Below are 23,951 nucleotides of genomic sequence, written 5' to 3'. Positions count from 1 at the left end.
TGATGTTGTCTTTACACACGGGACAAGCAACGTGCTCATTTATTATGGGGATCTAGACACAATGCTTCTGTTGCCTCTTATATTGTCCAACATTGAAGAAGCCAATCAAACCCCTCTGGGGAAAGTTTGGATCTCCACAGCTTTGTGGGGTTTCACCTTAAGCACAACTTTTAGATACGGAGACATCAAACCCTTCCACGGAACCCTAACCTTCGCCATCCAGGGAAACCAAAGATCCAAATTCCATGATCTTATTTTAATTCAAGATGATTCCCTTGAATTGGTTTGGTCAGAAATGTTTGATTTCCATGATTCCAGTGATAGATTGTCAAGGAAGACATGGAAAAGGGGCCTTGTGAGAAGAAACATGGCAGGCTTCCTCTCAGGTTGGCCCAAGAAAGGAATGTCCGCCGAGAGCTACAACATCTATCATGCAATCTATGCTGTGGCACATGCCCTCCAGGATGTCTTCACATCCTTATCTAGCCATGTTGTCATTCCAGGAGAAGACAAGGTAGATCTTCCAAAACTCCTACAACCATGGCAGGTAAGAGCAAATTCCACTTAAGCTACAACTGAAGTGAACCTTGCATGTTGGATTGGTCTTCTTTTCCATTCCAGCTCTGGGAATATCTGGGAATGTCCTCCCAGCATACAGACCTGGCCCCTCTACATTCATTTTTTTCCAACAATGGGTGATTGGGATAACCACTCTTATTTTCTGAAAGGCCTGAAGAGCAGTTCCTTACAGACGCTATTGCCCTCCTGTGCCGCTAATCCTAAATCCCAGGAGGGTACTTGGAGAGTTGTAGTGCTTAGAAATAATAGGAAATATTTGTAGCTTGGGGTTCTAGATTTGGCTGTGGTTTGTTCTCCAAGCTTAGCTTAATATAATTCCTGAACGTTTTGTTACCAAATTAGGTAACGTTATCAGCAGAATTTAATTGTCCTCTTCTCCTTAGTTCTTAAGTATCTTGTGTGCCAATGTGGTCAGTTGTTTGGAGCTATATTTGAATTCCAAGAAGCTGATTGTTGTAGTGCCCGTGTACCTGAAGATTTGGAACGGCTGGAATGGACAATTTTTGGGTAGACAAATTGTGGTTATGACCAAATCTAAGGATGTTTCCCAAGACTTGTTTTGCTATGGGAGATATATCATAGACTTCTGTAGTGGAGCAACTCATGATGAAACATGAGTTGTGACAGCATGATGCAAATACGGTGAGACTTACACATCCTTATCTAGCCTCCTGGAAGTTGCAAGGAAGAAAAGTTTTATCAGGCAAAAGTGAGTGCCACTGAATGTGAAGAACATATATGAAAGGGTAATGTTTATGATGTAATGTTATGGTTAATCATTTTTTGGGAGGGGCTGTTAAGTGAGAACCGCTTAAATCAACCTGTGTGCCAGGACATCAGAGTAACAGCCATGTATTTCTTAACATGTCATCAGAAAGAAAATGGAAAATTCAGCATTGTTTGCAATGTGATCCAAGCAACCCCATAGAGAAGACATGCCTCACAACCTCTCAATAACCATGTTCGTACACAACACACTAACGCTACATCATTTTTAGTGTCTCAGCCGACCACATTTTAGCACTAAAAGTTGGGTGAAGCTAGGTGATGGCTTAGTGTCTTGTGTGACACATTACGTGGTTAGGTTATGGCTCAGTGTGTGGTGTGAACTCAGAAACTGTTTAAGGCATTTGTAGGATTTTGTTTGTTTGATTGATTATTGAATTTTATCTAGTATGATGAGCCAAAAGGAATTTTCTATGATTACAGAAAAAACAATAAATAAATACACCAAGCAATCATGTAAAATCATTACTCAACTGGAAAACATCTGAAAAAAAATCTAGTATGAGCTGATATTTATTTATTTATTTATTTATTTATTTATTTATTTATTTATTTATTTATTTATTTATTTATTTATTTATTTATTTATGGGATTTGTATGCTGCCCTATCTCCCAAAGGACTCAGGGTGGCTAACAACGATAAAAACACAAAATACAAACATTAAAAGGTATTAAATCAAATTATCCCATAAACAGTCCAATTAAAAACACAATAAAACAAAATTAAGAAAACCACCCTTCCATCAGTCCAGGTCAGCCTGCTGAAAAAGCCATGTTTTAAGGTCACGACTAAAGGAACGGAGATCTGGGGCCATCCGGAGCTCCAAGGGGAGTTGAGTCCAAAGGGCAGGTGCCCCCACAGAGAAGGCCCTCCTCCTGGGGGTCGCCAGTCGACATTGTCTGGCCGACGGCACCCTGAGGAGGCCCTCCCTGTGTGAGCGCACAGGGTGATGGGAAGTCGTTCCTGGCAGCAGACGGTCCTGCAAACATCCCAGACCTAAGCCATGTAGGGCTTTAGAGGTAAGAACCAGCATCTTAAATCTCACCCGGAGGACAACTGGTAACCAATGCAGCTCACGCAGGAGGGGTGTAATATGGGAGTATCGGGACGCTCCCATCACAACCCGTGCAGCCGCCTTCTGCACCAGTTGAAGCCTTCGGGTGGCCTTCAAGGGCAGCCCCATGTAGAGAGCATTGCAGTAGTCTATACAGGAGGTAACGAGCGCATGAGTGACCATATGTAGGGCATCTCAGTCCAGATAGGGGTGCAACTGGCGCACCAGGTGAACCTGGGCAAATGCCCCCCTGGCCACGACTCCTATATGATCTTCTAAACTGAGTTCTAAACTGGCTAGCAAAGGGATTTTGAGTGGCCGAGATGAAACATCTATAGAATAACTAAGTGATACAGAAAAGAATGTGCTTATAAAATATGTCCATATTTGGAATAGTATGTTTGATTTATTAAACTTCCTCAAAGATACTGTGGAGAAAGTAGAGAACATAAAGCTAGAATAATTTTCCCATAATGCAAACAGGGCCAGCTGTATGGCTGAAAAAAACCACTTTTGGCAACCATTTTTAAAAATGGCAAATTATTCATCCTTATCTTGCTATTTATTGTACATAAATACACTGTACGGTAATGAAGCAGCCATTTTGGTGTAGTAGTTAAGCACCAGGCTAGGAACTGGGAGACCATGACTTGAGCTTGAAACCAGTGGTTGACCTTGGTCTAGTCATTTTCTCTCAGCCTTACGAAGGAGGCAATGGCAAAGCACTTCTGGAAAACCTTGCCAAAAAACAGTGCAGGGATTTGTCCAGGCAGCCTCCAAGAATCAGGAACTCTTGAATGGAATAAAGGCTTTAATGCTTCATACACTAATATAAAAAATGAACCTAATATGATGATGATGTTACCCATTCAGTCCTGTCCAACTCTAGGTGATACTGTGGGCCAAGTCTCTCCACCTCTTCCAAGAATCATTTTAGACATACCAGAATTTAGTATTTTTATTTGGTATGCATTAATAGCACACAATACCCATTTCTCCCCACAAGAAGTAGAGATAGACTGATCCAAAGACTTGCAGTGAGATTTGAAGGTAAATTAGATCACCCTCACTCCCCCATTCTCCCACTTGTAGTCTAGCACTTTCATCCCTACCCTATCCTGGGTCTTGGGTCAAGACCCCATCTCCTTGAGGGGCCTTCCATGGTTAAAGAGGAACTAGAACCTGGGTCTCCTCATCCCACTAGAGCAGGGGTGTCAAACTCAATTTCATTGAGGGCCACATCAGCATTGCATTTGCCCTCAGGGGGCTGGGTGGGTGTGGCCAGGGTAGGCGTGGCCTACTGGGTGGGAGTGGCTAGAGCCAGCTCTACATCGTTTGCATCAAGGGTGCCTATGGGGGCCTGGGCAGGAGTGGGACAGATCTGTGGGTCTCTGGCAGAAGGAGGGTCTCTGGGCCAGGGCCAAGGCAGTGGGGGCTGTTCCCTCACTGTTTCCAGGATGGCTTCGCGGGCCACAGGAAACCACTTCGCGGGCCGGATCCGGCCCCCGGGCCTTGTGTTTGACATGTCTGCACTAGAGCATCTTCACATTACACCACTCTGACTATTGAACTGAAAAGAAGGGAGTGGACAGAGTCCCCAAACAGCTTTTGTGGCTAAGGTGGGGACAAAAACCTACATCTCCCCATTCCCCAGCACCTTCATCCCTAGACTTCACTGGTCTTGGACAGAGGCAGAAGAACTATCCCAGGGAAGGTCCATGGTGAAGAACGTACAAGAAGATGGACCCTGTTCCATATTGCCATACAGTACTGTTCTTATACACTCTATCTCAAATGGGTGCCATTGGTTGCCATAGTTCTGGCTGTGAATAGAACAGAACAGAACGAACAGAACAGAACAGAGCTGGAAGGGACCTTGGAGGTCTTCTAGTCCAGCCCCTCACTCAAGCAGGAGAACCTATATCATCTCCGACAAGTGGACTATTCAGTCTCTTTTAAAAACCTCCAGTGATGGAGCGCTCACAATTTCTGGAGGCAAGCTGTTCCACTGGTTAATTGTCCTCACTGTTAGGAAGTTTCTCCCTAATTCCAGGTTGCTCCTCTCTTTGATCAACCACTGTTTCTTGTCCTGCCCTCTGGTGCCTGGGAGAATAATTTGACCCCCTCTTCTTTGTGGCAGCCCCTCAAATACTGGAATATTGCTATCATGTTAGCCCTGTTTCTTCTTTTCTTTAGACTAGACAAACCCAAGTCCTGCAGCCAGGGCTTTTTTTCTCATAGAATGCTCAGAACGGAGTTCCGGCACATTTTTTGGATGGAACCTTGTAGGGTAGGCAAGGCGGGTTGTATGACATGTGTGAGTTCCGGCACCTTTTTCTTTTACAAAAAAAAGCACTGCCTGCAGCCATTCTTCATTTAAAATCTGCTTAGCTTAAGAGAAAGTTTGATAAGCAAGATCATGGGAGAGGTGCATAAATTGAAGCATGGTGGGTTGTGAAAAGAAAGGATGGGGAATTGTTTATCCCCTTCCCTCATAATACTGGATTTCAAGAGGTAGGGCAGCAGAGGCACCCACAGATTGTGTAAATACTGTAAATAATCTTGGTCATTTAGGTGTCTTGCTGTCTATCTCTGTCTTCTGCTATCTTTCTTGATGTTTGATGATACTTGTACAAGGACTCGTGGTATTGCAGTTTTGTTTGCAAAGAGGCATTCCCCAGCATGATTTTTTCTTGCTGAGTTTTTTTTTCTTGTTTTGCTGCAACCCACATTGTACAATTTCATTGTACCATCCTCCATCTTCACTGCCATGGTGAAATCTGCTTCCTGTTTTGTCCTCACCCAAATATAGAGATGTAGAGAAATGTGGAGAGTGGGAGCAGGAAATGTCACAGGTCAAACAGCCCTGAGGTTCTACCTGGTGATACTTCTGCAAATTCAGGGAAATTGCTTACTGGAGCAAAGTGGTTATTTTACTACAGTATCTGGCCTTCTTAAGGAGGAGCCGATCTCTTTAACGGGTAATACAAACTATTTCAAGTGCTCTAACATGCAGTAATCCAGTCCTGCTGAGCCTGTAATGTCAGAAGGGGCATATCTGTCCTCACTGAAATGTGAGAAGGACACCGGACCAACAGCAAGCAGGAATTCAAAAAGACAAACCTAATGAAACAGCAACCACTAACACATTACAATGTCCATTATAACAAATGAACCAAAGCTTTAATTTACTTGTCTGTCTGTATGTCTGCTTATCTATGTATCTGTCTGTTTATCTCTCTATCTATGTATTTGTATCTGGGGATTTTATTGCAGTTTTATTTTTATAATCTGCCTCAAATCACTGTGAATGAGTTGGGCGGCTATATCAATTTTCTTAATAAAATAATTATCTATCTATCTATCTATCTATCTATCTATCTATCTATCTATCTATCTATCTATCTATCTATCATCTATCATCTCTCTCTCTCTCTCTCTCTCTCTCTCTCTCTCATTTATTTATCAATCATCTATTTAAACTATCATCTATCTATCATCTATCTATCTATCTATCTATCTATCTATCTATCTATCTATCTATCTATCTATCTATCTATCTATCATCAATCTGGGAAATAACGGTCACTATGATCCTGGGATGCTGCAATCATCATAAATAACTGCCAGTTGCCAAACTGCTGAATTTTGATTCCCTGACCATATGGATGCTGTGTTGGTCATAAGTGTGAGGACCATTCGTCACCTTTTTCAGTGTTGTTGTAACTAACTGAATGGATGTAAATGGAGGAGTGTCTGTATATGTACAGTACAGTAGAATTACAGAATTACAGAATCACAGAGTTGGAAGGGCCCTTGGAGATCTTGTAGTCCAACCCCCTGCACAGCCAGGCGACCTTAGACCATTTCAGACAGAAGAATGAGAAAGTCCAGTTGCTTTTGGGAAAATACCTTTGGCACATCCACAACCTGATTTGTGCTTAGATTGTAAGCCGCCCTGAGTCTTCGGAGACGGGCGGGATATAAATGGGATTTTTTTTAAAAAAAACCCTAGATCAGGGGTAGGCAACGTTGGCTCTTTTATGACTCGTGGACTTCAACTCCCAGCTCAGGAATTCTGGGAGTTGAAGTCCACGAGTCATAAAAGAGCCAAGGTTGCCTACCCCTGACCAAGATCCTCACTCTGTTATGCTTTTCAGACACTTTCTTATAGCCTTGTCTTAGATTTCTTATAAAGACTTGATTTCTGTGAGTGCCCAGGCATTCCAGAGAAAATTATTGCAGGTATATATTTTTCTGACATTATCAAATTGATTTACCTGATTTGTTTTTTTTGGGGGGATTGTGTTACCTTTCTCATTCCAGCTTCACCCTTTCCTGAAAACTGTCCGCTTTAACACAACCATCGGAGAAGAGTTATATTTTGATGCAGATGGGGAGTTGGTGGCCAACTATGACATTGTGAATTTGGTTGTATTTCCAAACAAGTCAGCTGTACGCAAGACAGTGGGAAGACTAGAGAGCCAGGTTTCTGCAGGTCTGGTGATCAGCATTCAGGAAGAGGCCATTGTTTGGCCCAGCTCCTTTAATCAGGTGGGAAAGAAACTTAAACTCCACTAAGGCAATTAATGTAGAACTCGGGTGTCAAACTCACCGCGTCACATGACGTGTCGTGACGTATCATGACTTTTTTCGCATTGCCGGAGCTGGGGTGGGCGTGGCCTCCGCATGGACCGACACTTTGACACCCCTGATGTAGAAAGTAAAAGTGTGAGTTGAAATTCAGGCAGAATTCACCAAATAACCTTAGCCAGCCGCTATCTCCCAGGTGTCACCTTTTTGGTTGTTCAATTGCTAAGTTGTGTCTGACTCTTCAGGATCCCATGGATCACAGCATAACAGCCGCCCCCCCCCATCCTCCATTGTCTCTTGGAATTTGCCCACACTCATGCCCATGGCATCAATGACACTAGCTGATCATCTCGTCCTCCACCCTACCGTTCTCCTTTTGCCTTCAATCTTTCCCAACATCTGGGTCTTTTCCAATGAGTCCTCTCTTCTCATTAGCTGGCCAAAGTATTTGAGCTTCGGCTTCAGTATCTGTCTTTCCAAAGGACAGTCAGGGTTGATTTCCTTCAGCACTGACTGATTTGATCTCCTCGCAGTCCAAGGGACTTTCAAGTGTCTTCTCCAGCACCACAATTTGAAAGCATCAATTCTTTGGTACTGAGCCATCCTTACGGTCCAACTCTCACAGCCATACATTGCTACTAGGAAAACCATAGTTTTGACGATACATTCTTATCCGTTAGGGATAAAATAACATTGGGTGTTTGTAGCCAACCTTATCACATAAGTTACACAAAATGCCTTGATTCGGCTTAACAAGATGTAGGCAAGCCTCTTTGTTACTGGGAAGATATGGAAGAAATATTTTGCAACAAAAATGAAGTTTAAGAGATAAATAACGTAAGGTTTTATGGATCAGGATCCATTTCATATGGCCAGGCCTACCATTAGACAGGGGGCCAGTGGTTACCTCAGACAGGAGCTACCTCTATGGTAGAAGAGTTGGGGGAAAGGCAGCACGGACATTGGGGACTGCTGACACAGAACCCACAAATAAAACACAGATCCTCAAGCATTGTTGTTTTCTTGACACTCTTCAGACAAGGCCTTGTTCGGTCTGTGCGGAATTCTGCCAACCAGGATACCACAAAGTGATCCCTGAAGGACGCCAAGTGTGCTGCCATGATTGTGCCCCCTGCAGAGAAGGGACAATTTCTACCGAAACAGGTAGACTGCTCTGAGAACATGGCAAGTGTTGAATGACAAAAGGTAGATTCACTGAGATTTTTTTTTTCCTGTAGCTACTTTAATCATCTTTGCAAGTACAAATCCAGAGTGTTTGGATCAAAACATTTTGTACCCCAACATATCGAGCTCTTCTTACCCCATATTGAGCCCAAATGCACACCTTAAAAAGAAAGGTATAAACAAGCCCCAGCTAGAATCTTTCTGATGGTGCTGCCTGTGGTTCTCAGCTACACCATATTTGTCCATGGGCAACACATGGATCTGTGGAGACTTTTTGCTGTCACGTTAAAATAAATATTAAACAGGTGTATGTTTTAATTTCAAAAGAAGCAGCTTTGGAGCTATTTTTTTTTAAGGATTGGAAGAGAATTGGTACCGTGTAAAGCATTTGAAGAAAAGCAATTTGGCCCATGGGTATGAGAGAAGATGAAAATCCTTGTGTGTCTTGGAAAGCTTTGTGTGGCTGTTTTGCCCAGTTGTTTCTGTAAGAGGATGCATGTACCACTACTTGGCTGGTAGCTCCATAGAAGTGCTGCCCACCATAAAATATATTATAAGACATCCTGTTCCTGGTCTATCTATCTAGTGATCGATTGATTATATGCCATTAAATCATTTTCAACTCCTAGCAATTACTTACAATAGATTTTCTTCATGGCAATCAGTCCCCAAGCTGTTTTCTCAGGTCTTCTCATGGTGCACTTGTCACCACTGTAGTTGAGTTTGTCCATCTTACAGGTGGTCCGTGATTTAAATGACTGGTTGCTTAGCGACTTTTCAAAGTTACAATGGGACCCCTCCAAAAGGGACATATGACCCAGTTTTGAAGTTCTGTTGTCACTCCCCCCTGCAGTCAATCAATCAATCAATCAATCAATCAATCAATCAATCAATCAATCAATCAATCAGAATAGAGCTAGAAGGGACCTTGGAGGTCTTCTAGTCCAGTCCCCTGCTCAAGCAGGAGACCCTATTCCATTTCAGATAGATGGCTGTCCAATCTTTTCTTAAAAACCTCCAGTGATGAAGCCCCTACAACTTCTGAAGGCAAGCTGTTCCACCGGTTAACCGTTTTTACTGTTAAGAAAATGGCATCCGGCCCTCTCAATTCCTGGCAAATAGATGGGGAAGAAATGGAGGTAGTGACAGATTTTATTTTCCTGGGCTCCAAGATCACTGCAGATGGGGACTGTAGCCAAGAAATTAAAAGATGCATGCTCCTGGGGAGGAAAGCCATGGCAAATCTAGACAGCACACTAAAAAGCAGAGACATCACCCTGTCAACAAAAGTGCGTATAGTCAAGGCTATGGTCTTCCCAGTTGCAATGGATGGCAGTGAAAGCTGGACCTTAAGAAAGGCTGAGCGCCAAAGAATTGAGGCCTTTGAACTATGGTGCTGGAGAAGACTCCTGCGAGTCCCTTGGACTGCAAGGCGATCAAACCGGTCAGTCCTAGAGGAGATCAACCCTGACTGCTCTTTAGAAGGCCAGATCCTGAAGCTAAAACTCAAATACTTTGGCCACCTAATGAGAAGGAAGGACTCACTGGAGAAGAGCCTAATGCTGGGAAAGATTGAGGGCAATAGAAGAAGGGGACGACAGAGAATGAGGTGGCTGGATGGAGTCATTGAAGCAGTAGGCGTGAGCTTAGATGGACTCCAGAAGATGGTAGAGGACAGGAAGGCCTGGAGGAACATTGGGTCGCGATGGGTCGGACACGACTTCGCAACTAACAACAACAACACTGTTAAGAAGCTTCTCCTTAATTCCAGGTTGCTTCTCCCCTTGATTAGTTTCCATGCGTTGTTTCTTGTCTTGCCTTCTGGTGCTTCAGAAAATAGTTTGACCCCCTCTTCTTTGTGGTAGACCCTGTGCGTTCCCACAGAGAGGGCCTCCTCAGAGTGCCTCCGGTCAGAGAATGTCGGCTGGTGGCCCCCAGGGGGAGGGCCTTCTCTGTGGGCGCTCCGGCTTTATGGAATCAGTTGCCGGTCGAGCTCCGGATGGCACCTGACCTTCGCTCCTTCCGACGCGGTCTGAAGACCCATTTATTTGAACAAGCCGGCCTGGCCTGATGGGGGATGTGCTGGGGTTTTTATTGGGGATTTTTATATTATTATTGATTGTTTTAGCTGGGCTACTATTTAATTCTTTTTAATTTTTGTATTCTGTATTTTTATATATGCCCTGTTCACCGCCCTGAGTCCTTTGGGAGAAGGGCGGTATACAAATATAATAAAAGTAAAAGTAAAGTAAAGTAAATACTGGAAGACTGCCATTATGTCACCCGTAATCCTTTTCTCTAGACTAGCCAAACCCAATTCCTGCAACTGTTCTTCATATGTTTTTGTCTCCAGGCCTTTAGTCATTTTAGTTGCTCTTCTTTGTACATTTTCCAAAGTCTCAACATCTTTTTTTGTACTGTGATGACAAAACTGGATGCAGTATTCCAGGTGTGGCCTTACTAAATATTTTTATTTTACAAGCTTGGCAACTTACCTGCATTTACAGCTATATGCAGCACCTAACAGTCATATGACTTTGATTTACAATATTTTTGCCAGAAATTGGCATTTGCTTCTAGTTTCCGGCAAAAATGGACAAATACTGCACAATGGGTTCACTTAACAACTCCCATGTTTAAGTAATGACTGCTACCATGTTTGCTTAATGACCACTGCTAAAAAGGTCATAAAATCAGGTCCAGTCATGTGGTGACCCACTTTTTGACCCTCATGACTTACGATCATAATTGCCAGATTCAATTACGGTTATAAACCAAAGACTACATGACACCAGTACTAACAAGAGCAGGGATTCCTAAACCTTTTCTTATTTAGTGTAATCCTGGTCTTCCCTAAAAATCCAAATACCAAAATGAAAACAATTTGATGAAAATTGGGAATAGTTTTATTGTGACAAATTAAAAAAATGTCTTCAGATTTCCCCAGAGTCTGTCTACACTTCCTCAAGGGAGGTGCACCTCAAGTATGGAAACTCAAGTATGGAAAAATGCATACAAATATGAAAAACATGGATTGGATATGCTTCAATTCCTCTTAACGGAGTGGGATGAAAATTTTTACTGTGCCAGGACTTGTAGCAATTTTGGCCAAGGCACTGTCTGAAAGATTGATTGACTCAAGATGTTCTCTACAATAGTTTGACATGGGTAGGCACAAAACAATTGTAATTAACTGTACCTTGCTATATTAGAGATGAGCGGTTGCAAATGCCAAATACATGGAAGTGTCTCTGCAGTCACATGCATTAGTATTATCTTAGTAGTTTTCAGTCTCTAGATTTGACTTCTTCTCTGAGATTCATATTCTAATGCTCTTTAAGAAATTGCAATAAAAGCCAGAATAAAGGAGAAAATGTCAATTATTGTGGAAAAATACCAGGTGGTAAAGTTTCTAAATATATTGTGTTTTTCAGATGCAGTTGATTGTCATGAATGCTCCAAAACTAAATATCCAAACAATGGCAGAGATCAATGTATCCACAAGATTATTGTCTTTCTAGCATATGATGAACCTCTGGGAATCTCTCTGAGCTTCTTTGCCCTGTGCTTAAGTCTAACTACAATTCTGATTTTAGGAATCTTCATTAAATACCTAGACACACCACTGGTCAAAGCCAACAACCAAATGCTCACCTACACTATCCTTGTCTCCCTCCTGTTTTGCTTCTTATCTTCCTTCTTATTTATTGGTCCCCCTCAGAAAGTGACTTGTTGCCTGCGCCAAACTGCGTTTAGCATAATCTTTTCAATTGCTGTCTCTGCTGTGCTGGCCAAAACTCTGATTGTGGTGCTGGCATTCATGGCTACAAAACCAGGAAACAAGATGAATACATGGCTGGGGAAGAATTTGGCAATGGCTGTTGTATTCTCTGGGTCCATAATTCAGTGTGGCATCTGCATGACTTGGATTGGAATTTGTCCCCCCTTCCCAGAACTTGACACTGATTCTCAGATTACACAGCTGGTACTGCAATGCAATGAAGGGTCTGTCGCCATGTTTTACAGCGCTCTTGGTTACACGGGCATTCTGGCAGCTATTTGTTTCACTGTGGCTTTCCTAGCCAGAGAGTTGCCAGGAGGTTTCAATGAAGCCAAGCTAATCACTTTCAGTATGCTGGTCTTTTGCAGTGTTTGGGTGTCCTTTGTGCCAAGCTACTTGAGCACCAGGGGAAAATATATGGTAGCTGTGCAGGTTTTCTCCATTTTGGCTTCCAGTGCTGGGCTAGTGGGTTGCATCTTCCTTCCCAAGTGTTACATAATTGTATTGCAGCCTCATCTGAATACCAAAGAGCACCTAATGATGAAAAGAAGAAAGTAATTTCAGAAGGTATTCCATGATGAAGGGTTTTTTCACTGAATCTTTTGCTATTGGGAAGATAGCCAACCACTGGATTATAAATGCATACCAATGAAACCAGTAGCAATTATACAGTTACAATGTCTCTTTTTGTAATAGTCAAAGAAGGACCTAGTACATTACTAGGACGAATAAAACTGTATGATTATCATGGCAGAGAGAATTTACCATTTGTTGATTTATTACAGATTATTAAGGTTAATATATGACATTCAGATCTAATGAAAGGTAAAAAAAAGCTATTTTTCCTGTTAGAAACTCAGTGACTTTCTCCATTATCAGATAAACAGATCCTCCCATTAGTCATTGCTTCTCTAAGATTTCCAGGGCCATAAATAAGTAAACTAAGGGAAAAGACTGGGGCAAATTAAAATGTCAACAAATAAAAAGAAAGAAAATACACTAAACCCATTACACTTACTCCTCACGCAAATCACATTTTACATGAAATCTTCCCAAGAGGTTTGGAGAAATGAAAAACCCTTTTAGAAAAGGCAAAGAGATTCAAGATTAGATAGCTAAATAAGATGAATAACTGAGAGACCAAGAAACTCTAGGTGATTAATGTTTCTTTAATTGATTGCGGTAACAGATCCCACACTGTCACGCACAAAGAATCAGGACCACACAATAGGTTCCAGTTAAGATGATTTATTGCTTATGCCCAAACACAAGAATCGAGTCCATTAACGATCAGCACTGAGTTGGTGCTAGGTAAGAGTTAACTGAATACAAACTCCAATTAGAGGGCACCAATATAACAAATTAGGGATGCAGTGGCTCAGTGGGTTAGGATGCTGAGCTTGTCGATCAGAAGGTCGGCAGTTTGGCAGGAGCCTTGGTGGAGCAGTGGGCTAATGCCTCCTTAAGTAACACCAGCTGCCTGCAATTAGTGCAGGTTCGCATCCCACCAGGCTCAAGGTTGACTCAGCCTTCCATCCTTCTGAGGTAGGTAAAACGAGGACCCAGATTGTTGGGGGCAATAAGCTGACTTTGTAATAATGCCGCTGGGGGGGGGGCGAAAGCCCTAATAAGGAGGCATATACATAGAATGAATTGCTAAGCACATTGATTTGTGCTTCTTAGATTGTAAGCCGCCCTGAGTCTTCAGAGAAGGGCGGGATATAAATGGGATTAAAATAAAAATAAATAAATAAATAAATAAATCCCGAGTGCCGCGTAACAGAGTGAGCGCCTGTTACTCGTCCCAGCTTCTGCCAACCTAGCAGTTCGAAAGCACGTAAAAATGCAAGTAGAAAAATAGGGACCACTACGGTGGGAAGGGAACAGCGTTCTGTGTGCCTTTGGCATCTAGTCATGCTGGCCACATGACCACGGAGACCTCCTCGGACAAGCGCTGGCTCTTCGGCTTTGAAACGGAGATGAGCACTGGCCCCTAGAGTTGGAAACGACTAGCACACATGTGCGGGGGAACCTTTACCTTTACCTTAATATAATAAATTACTTAATATAAACCACGGGGAGAGAAAAGGAAATATTTATTCTTTCAATAAATGGGTTTGAATAAACAGGATTGGTTTTGTCTGGAAGCTGACACATGCTAAAGTAAAAAACAAAAAAGAAAGTAAAAAAGCCTCCAAAATAGTTGGCCAGCAGTTTAACTCAGCATTCAAAAAAAAATCACTCTCTACTTTATTGATAAAAATGATAGAGGCTGCTAAGGAATGGAAATGAAGTAGTTACATAAATTAGCTTCCCTTTTTGGGGTTGTTTTTTTTGCTTGTGGTTTTTTTCATTTTCAATTTTTGTTTTGAAGGTTTTCTTTAAGGCAGAGAAATGCTCAACATGAATCGTCAACCACACCATCCATCAAAACCAGCAGTTCGCCCCACATTAGCATCAACGCAGCCCAAAGGTACTGAATTAATATTCTAATTGCTTTCACTTTTTTGAACTGTGAAGCTATTCTTGACTGCATCTTTTGATATTAGCATAAAATACAATAAAGCCCAAAGAAAGACCCAGGTTTTTTTTCTTTTTAAAGGAACTAAATGTAAATTGCTATTTTGCAAGCAAATTTCAGCAGCTAAATTGTTGAGAGACAAGGTTTTGCAGGGCCAAAAAAATAGAGGCGAGAACTGCCTGTAGGCCAGGGGCTTCCAACTGTGCATGCCAGCTATCTAATTTCAATCTCAAACAGGGCAAAAAAAATGTAGCTGTCTCTTTTTACTCTCTTTTAAAGTTTATTGAAAAATACATTTGACAAGGTCTTGTTTTAGCAATAAGACGCTTTTATATGGTTTTAAGAGACCAGTTCTTAGAATTTAGAATCATGCTTGACTTATATCAGTCCTTGAGGCTAGTTTTGTCTGACTTTTTTGCGGTTTCTGAAAAGTTTAGCCATGCTTGACATTTGGAGTTTGGTTTCATCTGGAGAATGTTTCTATTAAAAGCTGACATCGGCTTGCTGATATGCAAGGCTGTAGCTGTAAGTTATCCACTGCGGTGCATGTGTGTAAAAAGTCAAGATGCTGGCATAGCTGAAGCTTCATCTCTTTTTTTATTACATCTCTTGCACAGCAGGGCTTCAGTTATATTGCCATAACTGCCATCTTGTCAGCTCTATGAGGTGGACCCCATTAGGAAATCAACACAGGAATATTAGAACTATAGCTAGTCCTTGACTTACAACCATTTGTTTAGTGACCATTGGAAGTTACAACGCCGCTGGAAAAAAATGTGACTTGTGGTCAGTTCTCACCCTTACAACCTTTGCAACATCCCCACGGTCCGCATGATCAAAATCTAGGTGCTTTGCAATCAGCATATAGTTATGACCATTGTAGCATCCCTGGGGGTGTGTGTGTGTCATGCGATCATCACTTGTTACCTTCCCAGCCGGCTTCAGACAAGCAAAGTCAATGGGGGAAGTCAGATTCACTTAACAACCATGTGATTCTCTTAAGAACTGCAGTGATTTGCTTAACAACCGTGGCAAAAGGGTCCTAAAATTAGGCATCTCATTTAACAACTGCCTTGCTTAGCAAAGGAAATTCTGATCCCAACTGTGGTTATAAGTCAAGGACTATCTGTATATTTCCTTGAAATATTGTAACAGAATCATGCAAGTTTGGCGGTTTTTCCCCTTCTTATACCCCCAGGAATTGAGGGGGCTGTAAAGTTGCGTGCTTCACATAGAGACGGACACAGAGCTGGGGTAAAGATGAGTTTATTCTGAACAGAACGAACTGGGGAAACAGGGAAGCCTGGCGTCTATTTGTACCTGGCCAGGTGGATGGCATCCAATCAGTTCAAACCTGGGCTTCCTGCCAGTGCAGGTGACAATGGGTGTAGATCCTGGCTTCCCACCAGGCTGACCATGCCTGGGGCTGTCAACAGCTTAAGTCATTAGGCTTATCCTGAGTGAGCAGTTATCGCCCCGGAGCTGTCCAACCCCTCTGCTGATCTGCACCATCAGCCTCCTGCTGTGCTGTCCTTTGTGTATGCTGGGAGGCATACACTGCAGGGGCAATCTTTTTTTAAATACTTTCCCAACAACCTGGTCTTAACACATGCTTCTTCTCTACCTGCCACAACGAAGAGGGAGTCAAGTTATTCTCCAAAGCGCCCGAGGGCAGGACAAGAAGCAAAGGATGGAAACTAATTAAGGAGAGAAGCAACCTAGAACTAAGGAGAAACTTCCTGACAGCTAGAACAATTAATTAGTGGAAAGACTGGAAGAGAAGAGACTGGAAAACCATTTGTCTCAAATGATATAGGGTTTCTTGCCTAAGCAGGGCATTAAACCAGAAGACCTCCAAGGTCCTTTCCAACTCTATGATTTTGTTATTCTATTGTGGCTTCTGGATGGCTTCTGGATGGCATCTGCCAGGTCATCTCCATGGCTTCCTACTCATCTTGGTTTTTTGACACACATACACACTCTATACACGCTACAGATGTCTCTCCTTGTATCTATCAATATTGTGCAGGCAACCCATCAGCTAAAATGAACTTCCAGGTGTTTCATGAGAACTCTTTACATTTTCCAATGATATTGATTTGGTTTGGTTTTTTTTTTTACTGTATTTATTTCCCAATGCTCCGCAGATGCTCCATCTTTCTTCTGGCCCAGAACTGCTTTTTTGATATTGCTGATTGCAAGCATTGCTCTGAAGTGCACGGTGATTGTTCTGATGTTTTCAGGTAATCATCTGGTTTCATCCTATAATCTGAAAATCAAAGCTGGCCCTAAAGTCAGCACCCAACCCCTGACTAATAACAACCAGGGCTGACCCCATTGTGCAATTGCAACAGCTCATTCATGCAGTCACCAGGAGTCAACATTGATCTGAAAGCACCAGTCCTGCCCCCTTTAGTATTTGCCCCCACGGTTACATTTCTAAAAATAAGTCTATTGATTTATCTTTGTCTTAAAGATGACACAATTCTATTTCTAAAGAAAAGAAAACATAATCTTTGAAACATGAGTTGTCTTCAGCATACTGTGAAAAAGGGGATTGGAGACCTATGTAAGAACACTATTTTCTAACCCTCTTTTTCCCCCTCCCTGATTAATATATCAATATGTCCATTAATTCTTTTCCTCCTCTGTCTTTCCCACTTTTCTCCAATACTTGGTTGCGGAAAAATCAATATTTGCTCATTCATTAGGAACATCTTTTGTTCCTTTCCCCCTCCATTTTGAGAACAAATCAAAGTTGAAGAGAGCACTGTGTTGTTCCCCATTTTAATAGGTGGAAATCTGGGGAGCAGAGGTTATAAATATCTTAGTCTTCCCATTTCCTGTCACAATATTTTTCTTTGGCTGCAGAGGAGTAGTGTCAAGGCTGCCATTCAGCTACGCCAGGGGTAGGCAACCTTGGCTCTTTTATGACTCGTGGATTTCAACTCCCAACTCCTGAGCATTGCTGCTGTTAGCCTGACAGCAATGGTGGGAGGGACTGTCGGGGTGGGATAAGGGGAAGGTTAGCAGGAGGAATTGAAACTAAGCATTGCACCATCCTGTGAGAATTGCCAGTCATTCCAAGGTCAAGCAAAGGAATGCAGAAACATTCAGCCTGTGGACACAGGGACTATTTCCCAAACACATTTTTTAGCACCTAACTGAACACTCTTTTATAACCTGAACACTCTTTGATAACCGGGGTGGTGGTGGGTGGGGGGGGTGGGGGGTGGTAGTGGTGGTGGTGGATGGGAACAAAGGGAAGTTAACCATATGCTTGAGTGCAGAAACCTCAAATCTAGCTTCTCTTGTTCTGTAACCACTTAGCTTTAGTAAAGTATACCTTTGGCTAACTTATAGGCCTGAGAATCTTTCTTTTCTAACAAGTTGGGACAAATGATAACTAAAGCGTGAGGTACAGATTACACAGATCACCATCAAGCTTCACAAAGAAAACACAAATTCAAGAGGGTCACTGCAAAGCCCCATCTCTCTCTCTCTCTCTCTCTCTCTCTCTCTCTCTCTCTCTCTCTCTCTCTCTCTCTCTCTCTCTCTCTGTGTGTGTGTGTGAATCATGTGTGCACTCCACATAAAGAGTGGCAGAGCTTTAATCTCATAGTCCTGGCTGTCTTGCCTGTCACCAGGGAAGGCTCAGAGTATTGCAGGAAAACTGCCCACAGCCTGGAGTTCAATCCTGACCGCCTCAAGGTTGATTCAGCTTTCCATCCTTCTGAGGTTGGTAAAATGAGGACCCAGATTGTTGAGGGGGGGTGATATGCTGACATGGTAAATTGCCCAGAGATTGCTGTAAAGCACTATGGAGCAGTATATAAATCTAAGTACTATTGCTATTATTATATAATAGTATTTTTAGAAAACAAATTTTATTGGTTTTCCAGTTTTACATTTAAATATTTAGAAAGCAGCGTGGTGATCAGGTAGTTCAACAACAAAATCTTCTGTACATATCTCAGGTTGCATCATCAAAAATTTCCCTTAACATTTACTGTATCATATTTAAGCTAGTACATTTCTAGTTATAGCACATTCAATTAAAACATTTATCAATATATTTTTACTTATACATATTCATGTCCTATTTTTAGATTTTACCTACTTTTCAATTTTCAATTACAGTATTCCAATTTAACCTTTAATATCCATAGTATTTAGATTTCCGGTAACCCAAATTTCCTTTATTTCACTACATAACAATTGTCATAACTAAAATACACATATTGCTTACTTAAATACATTCTCATTTTATTTCATAGACATGTTCTATTTCTCATCCTAGTACCTCGCCACTTACTAATAAATATCCTTTATTGTCTCAGTCCATCTTCTATATTATAATTTGAAACTATGTTCTAATAGTTAATTTTCATTTCCCTTATAAGTCTAAATACTATATAATAGTATTTTTAATTATATTCATTCATTCAATCAATCATTCAATCAATCCAGTGTCAATATGGCCACCAGTCTCAAAAACATGATTCTGCTTACAACCATTAAAAATGATATAAAAAGAACAGAAGACTAAATAAAGTGGGAGGAATGAGTATTAAGTATGTTCACTGCCTTATTTATAAAGTAACAAAAGCAGGATAAAAATTCAATAAAGTTAAAAAATAAAGTGGTCCATTAATGTGATGAAAAGGGAGAAAGAATTAAATCAATGATTGGAAAGTAACTGAATTAAGTATGGCTGTTTTAAAGGAATAACAAAATTAAATTCAGTTAATTTTTAATCCCAACATGCCATTCAAAGCCTGAGTAAAGCTTTTAGCCCAAGAAAAGCCCTCCACACTCTGAATTTAGAGGAAGGCGAGGTTCAGCCAGTGGAACCTCACTTTCTAATCCTCCTCTCACTTCAGAAGCATTGCGCAAATTTTGGCAAACACTTAGGACTGGTGACCTGCTCCATCTATATCACTTCCTTAAAAAGCCACATCAAAATATTTATCGTTCTGATTCAAACACCGCTTCTCCCCTCTGGGAATGAAATTGGCGAAAGTAGTTTGCAAATCACAATAGAAATAAATCCACATCTATCCTTGAAGAGTCTCCAAATAGCCAAACATGGGGGAGAACTAAGTAGCTAGTTCTTAGCTTTATTTTAGCCAAAATTGCCCTTGAAGCAGTAGGACTCCAACACACCTTCTCCAAAAGATGGCATATATTAATAAACTCCTTACAATGTCTTTGTAAGAAAAAGAAGAAGAAAACCATTATTATTATTATTATTATTATTATTATTATTATTATTATTATTATTATTATTATTACTATTATTATATTTATATACCGCCCTTTCCCGAAGGACTCAGTGCGGTTTACAGGGCATTATAAAATCATACCAATACAAAATACAAAGCTAAAAGACAAATAAAAGATTAAATTATCCCTGAAAATAAAACCCCAGTTAAAATTCTCAGCCTGGGCCAGAGAGATCAAAGAGCCAAGTCTTCAGGTCTCGGCGGAATGAATGTAGGTCAGGGGTAGTCCTGAGCTCCACGGGCAGCTGGTTCCAGAGGGCAGGTGCACCCACAGAAAAGGCCCTCCCCCTGGGTGTTATCCGCCGGCAATCTTTTACCGGCGGCACCCTAAGCGAGCGAACTGGACGAAGGGAACTTGATGCTGGCAGCAGGTGTTCCCTCAAATATTTTATTTATTTATTTATTTATATCTCAGACCCAAGCCATTTAGGGCTTTATAGGTCATTACCAGCACCTTGAATCTCACCCGGAGGGCAACTGGAAGCCAATGCAGCTCACAGAGTAGAGGTGTTACATGGGAGTATCGGGAAACCCCCATCACAACTCGTGCAGCCGCATTCTGCACCAGTTGAAGCCTCCGAGTGGTCCTCAAGGGCAGCCCCATGTAGAGAGCGTTGCAGTAGTCTAAACGGGAGGTCACCATGACAACCATGACAACAAGAAGAAAACCGTGACTAACATCAAGCTATTCTCTAAGCTTCACAGGTTCCTAGCGAAGGAATCAAGCCAAGAAAAGGGATCGAAAGTTGTCTACAGAAATGTATTCCTTGTGGATCAGCTAAAGGCCACATAACAGGTAATCCAGGTTATTTCCAGGGCTTTTTTTTCTCATAGAACGCTCAGAACGGAGTTCCGGCACCTTTTTTGGATGGAACCTTGTAGGGTAGGCAAGGTGGGTTGAATGACATGTGTCAGTTCCGGCACCTTTTTCTTTTACAAAAAAAGCACTGGTTATTTCCATCACTAAACATCAGCTATATCAATATCAGCTACTTTATGGTTTTTAAAATGGAGAAGGAGAACTGAAGGTCCATCTGAGATATCTCCTCAGAGGTCATTAAATTAGTACTTTTTACAGGCTTTTACAGAATAGTACTTTTTACAGGCTTCTGATAGGTTAAGAGTCCCAACCTAGAGGAAGCAAGGCCAATGGAATTCTACAAGAGAAAGAAAAGTGGGAGGGAGAAGAAGCATAGACGTTGTCCAATGGGAGAGTTTGAATCCAGGCAGAAGATTTTGCAGCTGTTGCCCAAATGATTCAAACAGGAGCAGCATGAAGTAGAGATGTGCCTTCTGCGGCTTCCCACTCTAAATGCAAGAAGAGAAATGTGCAAGGAAGAGAAAACGGAGTAATTTTACAACCTGGCTCAATATTGGATGTGTTTTATATTGAAAATAGGAAGGATTGGGAAAGAGAAAGTCTGATTCATAGGAAGAATCCTTAAATCTCCTCCTAGCTCTTTTGACCTGCTGTGGCTAAGCCATAAAATTGCAAGCTGGGCAAAAAATATTAACTAGGTTTAAAATACAGCACTCATCATTCCATGTAGTGGCATCTGTTCTCATCCGAGTGTGGATATCAAAGGGTTTCAGTTCTGCAGTTGTTCAACTTTGAAGGAAATAGTTGTGTGCATGCATGCATGCTATTTCCTTTTCTGTTTTAGTGGCATCACAAATCAGCCTTTTAGATGGCACACTTTGATTTTTGTGGCTCAAGTTAGGTAAACCCAGGGCTTTTTTTGTCATAGAACGCTCAGAACGGAGTTCCAGCACCTTTTTGGGACGGAACCTTGTAGGGTAGGCAAGGCGGGTTGTATGACGTGTGTGAGTTCCGGCACCTTTTTTCTTTTACAAAAAAAAAGTACTGGGTAAACCATTTCAAGAAGGAGGCTAACCACACTCCGTTTATCTCTGTTTTAACTTGTGATCTTTGTGTGAACTAAAGCTCTGTGATTCTGAGACAGATAAAGAGATAAACCACCTGAATCGTGATCTGTTGTTTACAAGCTGCATTGGGAATTTTTTTTGCTCCCCGCCCCCATTCTACGTTGTTTCAGAATAATTTTAGTCCAGATTTTGCAACTTGCCACCATTGATTTCTACTGGGGTCTTGCCTAGAGGACAAGGTATCTTCATGTAACATCAGTTCCATATATCCCTGGAATACCTACCTTTTCACCCATTGTACCACTGGACTGCAGCCAAGAAATTAAAAGACGCTTGCTCCTGGGGAGGAAAGCCATGGCAAATCTAGACAGCACACTAAAAAGCAGAGACATCACCCTGTCAACAAAAGTGCGTATAGTCAAGGCTATGGTCTTCCCAGTTGCAATGTATGGCAGTGAAAGTTGGACCATAAGAAAGGCTGAGCGCAAAAGAATTGAGTCCTTTGAACTCTGGTGCTGGAGAAGACTCCTGCGAGTCCCTTGGACTGCAAGGCGATCAAACCGGTCAGTCCTAGAGGAGATCAACCCTGACTGCTCTTTAGAAGGCCAGATCCTGAAGCTAAAACTCAAATACTTTGGCCACCTAATGAGGAGGAAGGACTCACTGGAGAAGAGCCTCATGCTGGGAAAGATTGAGGGCAAGAGAAGAAGGGGACGACAGAGAATGAGGTGGCTGGATGGAGTTACTGAAGCAGTAGGCGTGAGCTTAAATGGACTCCAGAAGATGGTAGAGGACAGGAAAGCCTGGAGGAACATTGTCCATAGGGTCGCGATGGGTCGGACACGACTTCGCAACTAACAACAACAACAACACCACCACTTTTAGGATATGACAACATCTGAGTACCACCAGTCGCCTAGCAAGGTGTCAAAAACCTGATGACACCCCTCCCCCAAAAGGAAAAAAGGGATGAAATACAGGTAGTCCTCGACTTACAACAGTTCGCTTAGTTACTGTTCGAAGTTACAATGGCACTGAAAAAAGTGCCTCCCAAGTCATAGCCGAGCAAGACATCTGCCTGCCCGCTGGGTGGCGCTCTTCCTGCTGTCCGAGCTTTTCATTGTTGTGAGCATATCTGTTGAGGATTGGGAGAGGGGGTGGGGTGGGGTGGGTTGGCTTTTATTCCCCCCGTCTGCTGGGTGGTTGCAGCAGGGTTTGGTCACTTCGCATGACCCTGGGACACTGTGTCCATCATAAATATGAATCAGTTGCTAAACATCTGAATGTAAATCACAGGACCCTGGAGATGCTGCAACATTCCAGCTGATCGGCGCTTCTTCTGGGCTCAGAAGCACCAGGATCAGCGCCGATCTCCAGCTGGAGCCTGGCACTGATCCTAGCGCTTCCGCTGAGCCCTGACAGCCATCTTTCGCTCAGGCTTTTGCAGTGCTACCACTGGTTCAGCTCATTCCCCTCCCCCACTACCACTTTTCTAGGATGGTCGCATACCACCTGCCAGGTACCAATGTACCACAGGTGGTACCCGTACCACTGGTTGAAAAGCCCTGCTCTATAGTACTGAACACTTTTGAAATTACTTACGGTTTTCAATGTTATTACGTATTTAAAATCAGCGTCATTGTAATCTCCTCACTGAAAGACTCCCTGAACTGAGGAGAGATCCCACCTCTAGAGCCCTACAAACTGATAACTATAAAAATTATTTGAAGAGCTATACATTCCACACTTGGTGGTGAATGTTCTTCCGTCCTTTCTTCCACACAGCAAATTTGACTCTGAATCCAAGCACGGCTCATCCCCAGCTCTACGTATCCTCGGATTTGAAAAGTGTTAGATGGAGAGGAATGAATCAGCAAGTGAACGGCAGTCCTCTGAGATATGACGTTATGGCCAGTGTCCTAAGCCACGAGAGCTTCAATTCTGGGAAGCTTTGCTGGGAGGTGGAGGTGCTGGAGGGAGGGGAGTGGTGGGGGGTGGGAATTGTTAGGGAATCTGCAAACAGAAATGGGCTGATTCTCCTCGAGCCTCGAGGGGGTTACTGGGGAGTGCAGCGAATTAATGGGAAACATGAATCAATCACCCAGCCCAGGACAGAACTGCAATTGTGCCATCCCCCGAGAAGGGTCCGAGTTTCTTTGGACTATTTAGAAGGTCTTGTGGCGTTTTTTGATGGCGACACGAATGCTGAGATCTTCACTTTCCCCAAAGCAAATTTTGCTGGAGAGAAGATTCATGCATGGTTCTTGATCCATAAGTG

General features: G+C 42.3%; 1 protein-coding gene and 1 long non-coding RNA gene across 2 annotated transcripts; both read left to right on the top strand.

Moving 5' to 3' along the window:
• Positions 1-367: 367 nt before the first annotated feature.
• Positions 368-12,538, top strand: LOC310634784 (vomeronasal type-2 receptor 26-like; the record flags this gene model as incomplete). Its single annotated transcript, XM_083353320.1, has 4 exons — positions 368-547; positions 6,748-6,975; positions 8,052-8,178; positions 11,796-12,538. 4 exons carry the CDS (start codon positions 368-370, stop codon positions 12,536-12,538), a joined length of 1,278 nt encoding a protein of 425 aa, XP_083209446.1.
• Positions 12,539-14,377: 1,839 nt separating this feature from the next.
• On the top strand, positions 14,378-23,640 carry LOC310634057. The gene is made up of 4 exons (XR_014491144.1): positions 14,378-14,453; positions 16,649-16,744; positions 20,484-20,582; positions 23,459-23,640. It is a non-coding gene; the product is annotated as an uncharacterized lncRNA (long non-coding RNA).
• Positions 23,641-23,951: the final 311 nt, after the last annotated feature.

Source organism: Vipera ursinii (assembly GCF_947247035.1).
Source record: "Vipera ursinii genome assembly, chromosome: 2".
Taxonomy (NCBI): domain Eukaryota; kingdom Metazoa; phylum Chordata; class Lepidosauria; order Squamata; family Viperidae; genus Vipera; species Vipera ursinii.
This window is presented reverse-complemented; position numbering and strand designations above follow the sequence as displayed.